This window comes from Camellia sinensis, chromosome 8 (assembly GCF_055761805.1).
Source record: "Camellia sinensis isolate YWXY chromosome 8, ASM5576180v1, whole genome shotgun sequence".
Taxonomy (NCBI): Eukaryota; Viridiplantae; Streptophyta; class Magnoliopsida; order Ericales; family Theaceae; genus Camellia; species Camellia sinensis.
In genome coordinates this window covers 59,582,237-59,594,963 of record NC_138968.1, presented here as the reverse complement: position 1 = coordinate 59,594,963, position 12,727 = coordinate 59,582,237, and the positions used below count along the sequence as shown (strand labels likewise).

Genomic DNA, 12,727 nt, shown 5'->3' with positions numbered 1-12,727 from the left:
TGCTCTCCTTATATATGCACGGCTCAATGGATGAATTCTATAACATTTTAGACTTCCGCTAAGCCCCATACTTTATATTATTTGTTTATTTGTATGGAGGCCGTAGGTAATCTATGATTATTGGCCGGTCATGACGCTAAACCTATAGGGGCGGGTTTGAGTCGTGACAATTCAGCCTTATTGAAGGTCAAAAATGGAAGAACATTCAGCGAAAAGAATCTGAAATTCTGCACACAGGACAGATTGCATACACCAACTTCATTTCAAATCCAAACCATGCAAATCTTGTGTCTAAATTGAAGCTCTAGAAGTCTAGTTTCACATGGAACTAGCCTCATGTTGAAATTCATAGCATGGAGAGAGATATGAACAAAATGTGTTCAACAACTAACCACCAAATTTGACTTCCCAAATCTTCCATATTCAACCATGGGTGGTTGTATTTATGAGCAGATCCATAAATATTGGGGAAGAAAGACTACAAATATAGAGGTTGGGTAGAGAAAGTTTTCTTCCAAGCTCTCTTCCCCGAGAATTATGGCAATGTCTACAATCATGTGTATGTAGCTAATCTTCTCATCCTTAGGGTTTAAATCAAGCCCTGCTCAAGAAACATTTGAGCTTTTGTAATTAATTCTTAGGCTGTATTATTTTTGGATAATAATTGCACAACATTTAAAGGTTTTTCTACATGTATTTTTTATGTCACTTCTTGTGTTTGATTTCTGTGATTTCAAATGCATGGTTATGCAATAGTTTTATTTGTACATATATTGGTATATCCTAAGATAGACCATGCTAAGGGAAGACGGACCGTTCCTACGGCAATAGTTTTAGTGTAAGAAGGTTTGTGCCAACCGAAGATGGTCTATGCCTAGAGTTTGGGTATATAAATTTTCTAGATGATCATATTAGGACTTATAGCCATAATATATCATATTATCCATTAATTAATCTCCCAAGAACAGTTACAATTGCCTCGTGTTACGCAAGTAGTGGTGGATTTGAACACCCTAAGGAATTCTTCCCAACCAAGCTCCATCATTCTTTTATATTTATTTTTCATTTTTATTAAGTTCACATCATCAACTTTCTTTGATCAAGTAAAAACAATTTTCAATTTTAAGCACTTTAGTCAATACCATCCCTTCGGTATGACACCCGTACTCATTCCACTTGATTCTTTACTTTGCATAGTTATGGGTTACTAGTTTTCTACACGATCAGTTGGCCTTGCCATGAGATGGTGCAATGACAAAGCACCATAAAAGGCACTGTAGAGAAACAATCATGGTTTTGACATACTGCCATACTCGTCAGTTCTTAAGATCTTTTCCTACTAGGAATATTCTTGAGGTTCTTACAAAAGATAGTTTCAAGAAAGGAATGAAGTGTTGCAATATCTGCAAACCAGTTTCGAGCATCAGACATGTGTCGTGATGCGAGGCAAGATATGGCAAGCAAACACAAGATGGCTAGCAAAGGGTGGCATCGAAGCATGAGGTGGCTAACATGAGGTGCAAGCAAGTACGAGGTGGCATATTTTCTGGAAATGTGACGATGTGCTTGCTTATGCGAAGGACTTATTTGCAGTTTATTTGATCCTTGCAGGCAACTTGCTTTCTCTTTGTCAACAATAGGTAATAGTAGAATTTTTAAAATTTGAGAAGGGGCAACTGCCCCCTCTAGGTTTATGTGGCTCCCCCAGTGTGCCATGATAGATACAGTTGAGAATTGTTTATAAAATTCAAGCCCACTCATTGGTAGCAAGGTAATTCAATATTTATGGGATTTTATGGAAGTTACAGTAAAATAAATTTTAATTTTTGCAAAATCTTACCAAACTTCCCTTCTGATTAACAATTGTTTTTGCAGCCAGCATTTCTGTATAGAGCCAAGCATGTTTGGAAATGAGCCGGGCAAGAGTCCTATAATGATTATCTGTCCAATCCATCATTGGAGCAACACTGAGGATCAAGTACACGCAATAAATTAAGGTCCAATTCCAGCTAAAAAACAGGCTCAATTAAAATAAAAAAATTACTCACCTGAACAAAGGAGGAAGATATCGTGCGGCAACCGTCACATGTTTTCTATTCAGTTGCTGCTTCTGATTGTAAGCAAATAATTTTCTTGCTTTAGTGGAATTTCCGTAAAATATATTTGATGATAATCTACGATGACTCTTTATGGTAACGGAAATTTTAGGAGTATAAGAAGCAAACAAAATAAGTCCGGTAGACTTCATCATCTCCCTAAATGGTAGCCTGCTCTTTTATGTACCTATCCATTAAATGAAAGTACATCACAAATGAGAAAGACTTGTGACCATGTAGACAGAAATAAAATGTATAACATACGTGGTTGATCAATTTCGTGTCTACAAACTACGGAAAATGTCAGGTGATCGATGGTTGATCAACATTCAAGCATAAAGGGCTATCTTGAGATTCTCTTCAGTATATGAAAATACTTTAATGAAGTTAAAAACGGAAAATAGTACCCACTGGCCAGCATCCATGACTTCGAGTTTGGAAAGGAGCTTCACCAGTTAGTAGTTTCTGGAACCAGATAACACAGCTTTACAAGTGTGAGAAGTTTATGGTAGCAGAAAACAATAGCTCCACTTAAAAGGAAAAATTAAAATAACATTGACTGTAACTAACCTACGTCTTGTTGCTGTCATAAAACTACAATCATATCAATTTTCAAATCACTAATTGCAGTTATTGGTGTACTTAAAGATTAAATGCATTCTAACATTTAAATTATGACATGTTCCAAATATCATACATCAATGGAAGTGCCTCATTAGCATTTGGGAAAATTAATTTATGATTAGCTCACGTGGGAGAAGTTTAGGCTGTAAATAATTAAAAAACACCCTCAAGAAATGGTGTTTTTACAGCACAACACACAGATCATTTCCCTCTTTTTTACTTTTGGGAGACCATTTTCCAAGAAATAAATTGGACTCAACACCAATTTCATCCATATCCATTTAGGTAAATTCTTCAGTAACATTGCTAAGTAATCTTACAATCCCTATTAGTCCACCTAAACGCAACCCTCTTTCTGACATTTAGAGGGAGCCTCATGCGCTGGGTTGCCCTTTTTTAGAAATGCAAAATTAAAACCACTATGCTATCACATTAATTGACAGTTGGACAACATCAAGTCAATGAGATCTCCCACAGAGATCTCATAGACTGCTGCTATTATTAAAGGATAATATATTGAAGCTTGGGTAACCAGCTTGGGGAATGATAGAATATCACCCCCTATTTATAGATTAAGATTAGGGTTTACAAGAAATGCAATTACAAGATGATCCCTCTGAGTGCTATCCCTGAGTGCATAAAATGATTACAGACAGACCCTAGTGTATCTTTCGGCTACCTTTCGGCTAATATAATATCACTTAATATAATATGCTAACACCCCCCCTCAAGCTGGTGCGAAGATATCTCTCATGCCCAGCTTGACTAATATGTCATGAAATGGTTTAGTGCCAATCCCCTTGGTGAGAATGTCAGCAAGTTGTTCACCAGACTGGACAAAGGGAGTACAAATGATACCACTAGTGAGTTTCTCCTTAATGAAGTGGCGATCAATCTCAACATGTTTTGTCCTGTCATGTTGAACTGGATTGTGAGCGATGTTGATGGCGGCCTTATTATCACAGTATAACCGCATGGAGTCCGTTTGATCAATACCTAGATCACGCAACAATAATTTGATCCATAAAAGTTCACACACACCTTGTGCCATAGCTCTAAACTCAGCTTCTGCGCTGGACCTGGCAACCACATTCTGTTTCTTACTCCTCCAAGTAACTAGGTTGCCGCCAACAAATGTGCAATACCCTGAAGTTGATCTCCTATCAGATACTGATCCAGCCCAGTCAGCATCTGTATAGGCTTCTACACGAAGATGATCATACTTTGAAAAATACAGACCCTTACCAGGAGCAGACTTCAAATACCTCAAGATTCTCATGACAGCCTCAAGGTGAATCTGATGAGGAGCATGCATAAACTGACTAACTATACTGACAGCAACAGCAATATCAGGACGGGAGTGAGATAGGTAAATGAGCTTACCCACTAGTCGTTGATAGCTCCCCCTATCCACAACTTCTCCTCCTTCATCATCCCCTAATTTCTGATTGGGTTCCAGGGGGGTGGCACATGCCTTGCAGCCAAGCATCCCAGTTTCCTTCAACAGGTCAAGCACATATTTTCTCTGTGAGATAAATATCCCATCCTTAGAGCGAGCAACTTCAATTCCCAGAAAATACTTCAAGCTGCCCAAGTCTTTGATTTCAAACTCTTTAGCTAAATATTTCTTCAACAGAGGTATTTCCCCACTATCATTGCCTGTAAGAACTATGTCATCTACATAAACAATAAGTGCTGTAGTCTTACCGTGTGAGGAATGTTTCACAAACAATGTGTGATCTGCCTGACTTTGTTTGAAGCCATATTTAAACATAGCCTGAGTAAATCTCTCAAACCAAGCCCTTGGAGACTGTTTGAGACCATATAATGACTTTCGAAGTTTGCATACTTTGCCTTCTGTTTGATGATCCTCAAAACCCGGAGGGATGTCCATATATACTTCTTCTTCGAGGTCACCATGAAGAAAAGCATTCTTGACATCAAACTGATAAAGCGGCCAATCCAGATTAGCTGCTAGAGAGAGAAGTATTCTGACTGAATTCATTTTAGCCACGGGTGCGAAGGTCTCCTGATAATCAATGCCATATGTCTGAGTAAACCCTTTTGCCACAAGTCTTGCCTTGTAACGCTCAATAGACCCATCTGCTTTGTGTTTCACAGTATATACCCATTTACATCCCACTGGTCGTTTGCCCGGAGGTAACTCAGTCAATTCCCAAGTGCCATTCTTCCTAAGTGCTTTCATTTCCTCAATCATGGCTAGTTTCCATTCAGAGGTAGCAAGAGCATCCTGAAAATGGTTAGGAATGCTAACAGAGGAAATATTGGACACAAACGCTCTGTATGAGGATGACAAATGAGAGTATGATACAAACTGTGAGATAGGATGTTGAGTACAAGATCTCACACCCTTCCTCTTGGCAATAGGAATATCAAGATCAATGGACTCGAGAGATTCAAAGTTACCTCGACTCTCATCAGAAGCAGGAGATGGCAGTGGGGTAGCAGAAACGGTCCCGTGTATCCAGTTAACTTGTTTTCTGTCTATGTCCCGGACATAAACATGCCCATCCGTATTCTTGGTGACAGTGGGTTCTAGAGTCCCAGTAGAAGAGGGTGGTGCAAGAACAACTGGTTCCTCCATAGGAAGCACAGTAGTAGCGGGTGGTGCAAGAACAACTGGTTCTTCCATAGGAGGCACAGGACTCACTTCACACCAAGGCTCCCCCGGAAATGAGGACGGTGACACCGGAGAGGGCAAGAAATAGGACTGGAATTCAAAGAAAGTGACATCCATGGACACAAACCACTTACGAGAAGAAGGATGGTAACATTTATACCCCTTTTGAGTAGGAGAGTAACCAAGGAAAACACACTTGAGGGAGCGAGGGTCCAACTTACCACGAGAGGGAGAGTGATTATGGACAAAACAGACACAACCAAATATTTTGGGAGGAATAGAAAACAAGGACGAAGAACCAAGGAGGACATGAAGCGGAGCCTGTTTGTCCAAGACCTGGGTAGGGAGACGATTAATAAGATGGGCAGCGGTGAGAACAGCGTCACCCCAATAGGGCCGAGGGACATTCATAAAAAAACACATACACCGAGCCATGTCAAGAAGGTGCCGATTCTTGCGTTCGGCCACCCCATTTTGTTGAGGGGTATTGGTGCAAGAGGTCTGATGGATAATGCCATGAGTAGAGAAATATTGTCCTAACCCAGAATCTATGTATTCCCCGCCATTATCAGAACGAAATATTTTGATAGTGGCCCCAAACTGAGTACAAATCATCTTATGAAAAGTGCGAAACACAGAGAAAACCTCACTCTTATCTTTCATGAGATACACCCAAGTAGCACGAGAAAAATCATCAATAAATGTAACAAACCAGCGATGACCTTTCACAGACAGAACACGAGAGGGACCCCAAACATCAGAATGTATTAATGAAAAAGGAACGGAGCTTTTATTCAAACTGGGAGCAAAAGAAGCTCTATGTTGTTTTCCAAGTTGACAAGACTCACAAAGAAATTCAGACACATGATGTTTTGCAAAACTAGAAGGAAATAAATGCTTAAGTAAATGAAAGGAGGGATGCCCAAGACGCCGATGCCACAGCCATAAATCAGCGGGGGTAGTAGAAGACGTGGTGGAAGAATAAGCAAGTTTGTCCGGTTGATCTAGGAAGTAGAGACCATTTTCTGCACTACCACTGCCAATCGTCCTCCCCGTGACAAGGTCCTGAAAAAGACAATGATCATGAAAAAACGTCACGCTACAATTCAAATCTTGGGTAAGACGACTTAAAGATAACAGATTAACAGAAAACTTGGGAACATGGAGAACAGAAGATAGATGTATGGTAGGAGTGACTTGGACTAAACCTTTTCCAGAAATGGAAGAAACAGTACCATCGGCAATCCTAACTTTGTCCTGACCTGAAGAGGGCTTATAGACAGAGAAAAGATCAGAGGAGCCAGACATATGATCTGAGGCACCAGAATCAATAATCCAAGGCAATGATGTATGACACAGGAAAGCACAAGGAGAAGATGCTAAGTTACCTGAGCGGGCAAAGGACGAGGAAGCGGTACTGAGAGTAGTAGAAGATCGGCGGTCCAACAATTGGCGCAAAGCATCCTCTAGTTCAGTATCAGAAGTTGGGGTAACAGAAGTAGATTTAGACTCAAGGGTATCAACGGTACTTGACTGATGAGCCCGGGAATATGAACCACGTCCTCTAGATTGGCCTGACCGACCTCCTCGAGAACCAGACCGATCACCTCGACCCCCGGATGGAGTCCCATGAAGCTTCCAACACGTCTCACGAGTATGCCGCGGCTTCTTGCAATAATCACAGAATACAGACTCCTTATTAGCAGACGAAAGAGGCAGGCTGAGGCCATCTCGAGGAGTAGACAGTAATGCGGAACGGTCAGTAGAGACAGTGGACATCATGGCAGACCGGCGACTCTCCTCATTTTGTACATAGGCAAATGCCTCCTGAAGTGAAGGAAGAGTATCCATACTCAAAACTCGACCCCTAACTGGATCATATTCCACATTTAAGCCGGCCAAAAATTTAAAGACCCGTTCCCGGGCGATGAACTTTTTGTACCCAATAGAATCAGTAGGGCAAACGGGCTTATAGTCTTCCAGGTGGTCAAGGCGTTTCCAGCCGTTGGTAAGGAAAGTGAAGTATTGAAGAACAGTTTGCTCCCCCTGAAGTGAGCTCTCAATAGAGCGGCGCAAGTCAAATGCCTGTGAAAAATTTCCTTTGCGGGAATAGGTAACAGCCACAGCCTCCCAAATGTCCTGGGCGGTTTCCATAGACAAGTAGCCCTCACCAAGTTCTGGAACCATCGAATGGATAAGCCAACTCATAATCAAAGAGTTGGTAATCTCCCATTGGTCATATCCTGAGTCAGTGGTACTAGGTGCCTGTATCCTGCCATCAATATACCCCATCTTTCCTCTGCTTTTCAAAAACAAAGTCAAACTTTGAGACCATGCTAGGTAGTTTTGACCATTAAATAGAGAGGTGGTGATTTTCAGACTAGGGTTGGGGTTCTCAGTCATGGTAGTAGGTAGAATGGGACTCTCACTCTTTGGTGTTTGAGAAGAAGGAGACACACTGGTGGAATCTGTCATGGATACAATACTACCGAACCCGCAACAAAACTAGTGATAATCACAAACCCGGAAGGTGGTAGTGAGATAACAGGCACAATGACTACTATAAAGACAAAACAAGAAAAAAAAAAAAAAAAATTAAGAAACCATTCTTCTTCTTCTTTTTTTTTTTTTTTTTTTTTGTTTGTTTTTTTTTTTTTTGTCTGTTTGTTTGTTTTTTTTTTTTTTTTTTTTTTTTTTTTTTGTTTTTGTTTTTTTGTTTTTGTTTTTTTGTTTTTTTTTTTTTTTGGGTTATATATATATATATTGATTTATTTATATAAACATGTATTTATATATATAAATATATATGATCAGGTTATATTAATATATATCAGCATATATATACATATATTTATATATATCAAGGGTGTGAGATACCAGAGTGACGAAGGCGAGGGAGATGAGGACGACGAGGGCGATGGCGGAAGGCGAGGGAGATGAGGACGACGAGCAGACGAGCAGACGAAGCAGACGAAGCAGACGAGCAGACGAAGCAGAGACGAAGCAGACGAGCAGACGAAGATGAAGCAGAGGACGGCTGAAGGAGATCAACCCAGTAGGTGATCCAACTAGGTACGTTTTGAACCCTAACCCTAGAGGTGTAGCTCTGATACCATGAAGCTTGGGTAACCAGCTTAGGGAATGATAGAATATCACCCCCTATTTATAGATTAAGATTAGGGTTTACAAGAAATGCAATTACAAGATGATCCCTCTGAGTGCTATCCCTGAGTGCATAAAATGATTACAGACAGACCCTAGTGTATCTTTCGGCTACCTTTCGGCTAATATAATATCACTTAATATAATATGCTAACATATATAACCAACAAGTCACGCGGAACTCCACTTCTGAAATAGCAAAAGTCTAACCCAAAACTTTGGCATGAAACCTCATAAATTCACATTGACTTAACTTCGCTAGGAGAACCACAGTTGGCTAGATGTGGCGGTAAAGTGCGATCACATTGGAAAATACAAAACAGGTTCAAATATTATCAATAAAAATAATAAATAAATGCCTTCACTTGGAGGTAAAAAACAATAAAGCCTTATTAGAAAAAATATATAAACTGAATGAAGTTATTCACCAAACCCTACAGTACTATCACAGCATTGCCATTGACCCTACCTATTAATTTAGTTCCAACTACAACTAAACAAATTTTCTACAGTAGCTTTCCCCTACTGATTAATTCAAGCAGAAAATTTGTAGGGAAGCTGCCTAGAAAAAACATCTTACAAGTGTGAAGGACGGCAAGAAGCAAAATTATTAAAGGAATGAAGTTGTTCAAATTTAGCAACAAGGGCAAGGGGAATCCCTAGAGGACTCAAGTGTCAGTGGTTGAAAGGGGAAGGGGCCTCTGTCACTCCATTTCGATCATCGGCTTCAAGATATCCTAGTTGGGAGCCAAGTTGTCAGAGTAGTCCCAACAGTGAACCAAGAGAGGCTTCATAAGAAGCTATAGCGATGGTAGCCGAGTCCTCCAATGTCAGATCCTTTTCAACAAGGATACATTGTCCAAGTGGAGGTATCTAAGGGGAGTTTGAGAGCTCATATTTGCATCCCAGAATCAAACTTTGGTGGTGGGTGGAGTAGTTTCACTAAGGTTGTGAAGAGATTTAACCCTGGTGATGGTTGGAGACAAGCAACTCAGACAAAGTCGTATGTACAAGCGGTGGAGATCCTGATTTGGAGCAATACTAGAGATCCCAAAGTTCTACCAAAATTGCTACCAAGTGTCTCACATGAGTGTGGGACCCACATGGGACACTTGGTAGAAATTTTGGTAGAACTTTTGAGATCTCTAGCATTTTTCCCCGATGTGGCCTCAAACCTCCCTTACTCTTCTTCCCTAGAGCAAATCTAGCACTTTTGATTTGGATGTTCAGCATAACTCTTGTAACAAGGTGATCAGTTTCTAGAGTGGTTGTTTGGTTGGTTGTATTGGGAGTGTGTAGGGTGAGGTGGCTAAAGCTAGGTGGCTCAAGATTGGGAAAACTGTTTGTGGGAAATTCTTATGGAGGTTAGGATTTGACCTGAGCGGGAAGCATTTTATTTATTTGTTTTCCCATCCAAAGGCGGCACAAAGGGCTCTGTCCAAGAGGTGGTCGGTTGCCGATAAACCATTTTGCTCAATTGGTGTCATCGAAGGGGACTTGTTACAGGTCTCGTAATGATCCTAAAGTGTGGATTGAGGTAATGGTTTTGGCAGTTCATTTGTGGGATAATAAGGTCTTCAGAGTAATTGGTAAGCATTGTGGTAGTTATCTAGGTATTGGTGATGATACAGAAGGGTGGCTGCAGTTTAAGTGGGTTAAACTAAAGGTGAGAAGTGATTGTTGTCTAATTCCGACAAAGATTGCTATTGGATGGGAAGAACGGAGGCTCCAGATGTCTTTGTGGTTCATTCAATTAGTAGTGGAGAGTTTGGTTGTGGTATGCCACTGGTTGTGAGAAAGTAGGAGGCATGTGCCATGCATAGGGTAGCACATGTGGGGTTAGAGAGGAGAGGTTGGTAAGAATGGGACATGTTGCAATCTCTAGAGGCCTTATTTCATTACAAATTTTGAATTAAGTACAACTAGTAGAATTGGGTGAACCAGAGGGGAGCATGTAGCGGGTCTGTGAAGTGTGTGGCAGGTCTGTGAAAGGTTGGGTTGATCTAACCCACAATTAGGTCACGCAGAAAGCTGGGTCATCCCACATTTCTTAGACTAAAAGAGGTAAGTAACAAACCCATGATAAGGAGGGTCCATGGCTAGGGTTGGACCTCTCTTGAATGTGGAATCTTTAAGTAGGCACAACACTAGAGTTCGTCAAGCCGCTACCATCTCTCTAGGAATAGCCCCTTCTTCTTCCAATCTTCCTAACTATAAACGGCCTCAATTGGGGGGAAAGGAATGTGGAAAGGAAAGACTGGGGGTGCGCTATTTGGCCTTTTATTCTTCAAGCCCTAATGTTGGTGACTCTTTTCTAGAAAAGAGAAGGAGAAAAAATGGTTCTATGTTTGATGAATTTGGATTGTTGATAAAGGGGCATAAAGCGGTCTCCGTGATTCAAAGAACTGAAGTCAGGACTCGGGCAAATCATACTCCCAGTCCCATAGATGGGGGACGTTGTTGATGGCTTGGGGTGCATGCAAGTGATTGTTTACCCCTTGAGTGAGAAGGGTGTACCAGTTGGTTGTTAGGATCTGATGGAGACACAGAGACTTGTAATGGGCTGAAAACTCATTTTGGGCTTCTGATGGGAAGATGCAATCTAAGAATGAGCTAACTTAGGCTATATTTGATCTTTACAATGCAAAAAATTGAGCTTAATGATGATCTTCAGCAGAATAAGATGGAAATTGAACCAATGTTTTGTCCCCTAGTGGCAATGGCTTTTCCTGCATCAAAGGAGGGGGTTAAGGTAGAAATATTGGATCTTAACAAGGAAATGGGTTTTAGCAATATTTTTGGTTTGTCTTGTAAAGGGTTTGCGGATGAAACAATGATACTTTTTGTGACTATTGAAAAGAAGTGGAGCAAGGGCAATAATTTTGCAATGAGGGATAAGAAAGGGAATAATTCCAAACAAAAAACCAGATTAGGAATTGAAAAGGTTAGAATGTTCGATCAATTGTGATAAAGGGGAGAGCTAAGGGTTTGGGGGAAGAGAAAAAAGAATTATGTTTTCATGCAACTTAAAATAATCTCAGAAATGTAACGGATCACGAAATGTAAGGGATCTTAATGACCCAGACAAAAAGGTTATTAATGCCTCTATTTGCAGGTGGAAAGTTGTGTTTCTAGAAAACGAAGTTGGAGGTAGTTGATTGGGCACTGTTAGGGATTCATGGAGTGCCAGATGGGTGGAGTGGGATGCTTTCGAAGCTATTGTTGCAATGGGGGAAATTTTGGTGATGTGGGAGCGCCATCTAGATTGGATATGAAAATTGGAATTTTTTCAATTTCTTGATTTCCTCGTTCACTCAAAACGGTTGTGGATGATTTCCAGTGAGTGTGCTCAATCGTTCGTGGGACTCAAGGAGATGCTGAGAAACGATAATAGTAAAGGCTCAATGAAATTTCCCTTGTGCATAGGAAGGAATTCAACGTGATTAGTTTCCTGGCAGAGAGGCTAAGATGTGTTCAAATGATGAGGTCAATGTTGGAATTTTTTTATTTCATTGCAGACATGGAGTTGACGGATTTTCCTTTACATGGTGTAACTCAAGTTTAGGCATTCGGTTTGTTATGTTTATAAATGTAAGCTAGGTACTTCAATGTCTTGCTCTTGTTTATGTAGGTTAAGCTTCGGAGAAGGAGAAGAAAGCCCCCTCATTTAAAGAGCCATTTGTGAGTAGTACAGTAAAGTTATGTTTGTTAAAACTATGATTCAAAATACAAACCTATGCTATGTTTATGAAAGTTAAGTTATTGTTTTGTCATAAATGAACATCCTATATTCTTGTATCATATATTAAGATGACATCTTGGATCTTGCTTTGTTATTGGAAAATCACGCCAATGACCTCAAGCTAACTGAGCTCATCTTGTCACATGTTGTGGACTCTTGATGTTCACGAAGCCCTTGGAATGTTCATCGCTATGTATATGCTTGCAAGTTAAGCTTTGCTTATCATGTACAAATTATGTTATGTTTGAACTATGATCTTGTGCTTGCCTTTATTAAAGCTCATCAATATTTATTCATTTACTACTTTACTATATTACTATTCACTAGGCAATGGCTCACCCCACTCCCTTATATATATATATATATGCGATGAAGAGTCCAAGTACGAAGAGAATTTTAATTAGAAGTCGGTCTTGTATGCTTGTGTTGGATTTGTAAAGCTTTGTCATAAGTGTTGTATTT

The 12,727-nt window shown here is 40.2% G+C and overlaps 1 protein-coding gene across 5 annotated transcripts in view; it reads right to left on the bottom strand.

Moving 5' to 3' along the window:
- The window catches only part of LOC114282730 (uncharacterized), an 86,448-nt gene that overhangs the window by 71,708 nt on the left and 2,013 nt on the right, over positions 1 to 12,727 (bottom strand). Inside the window, exons 2-4 of one of the 5 annotated variants that reach the window (XM_082882737.1) lie at positions 2,504 to 2,561; positions 2,049 to 2,283; positions 1,841 to 1,967 (exon numbers count right to left, since the gene is read on the bottom strand). In XM_082882737.1, the coding sequence (XP_082738863.1) occupies positions 1,841 to 1,967; positions 2,049 to 2,251 (330 nt within the window). In that variant the 5' untranslated portion in view covers positions 2,252 to 2,283; positions 2,504 to 2,561. Of the gene's footprint in view, positions 1 to 1,840; positions 1,968 to 2,048; positions 2,284 to 2,503; positions 2,581 to 12,727 lie in introns of all 5 variants that reach the window. The other 4 variants (XM_082882738.1, XM_082882739.1, XM_082882741.1 and 1 more) reach the window with 4 other exon arrangements.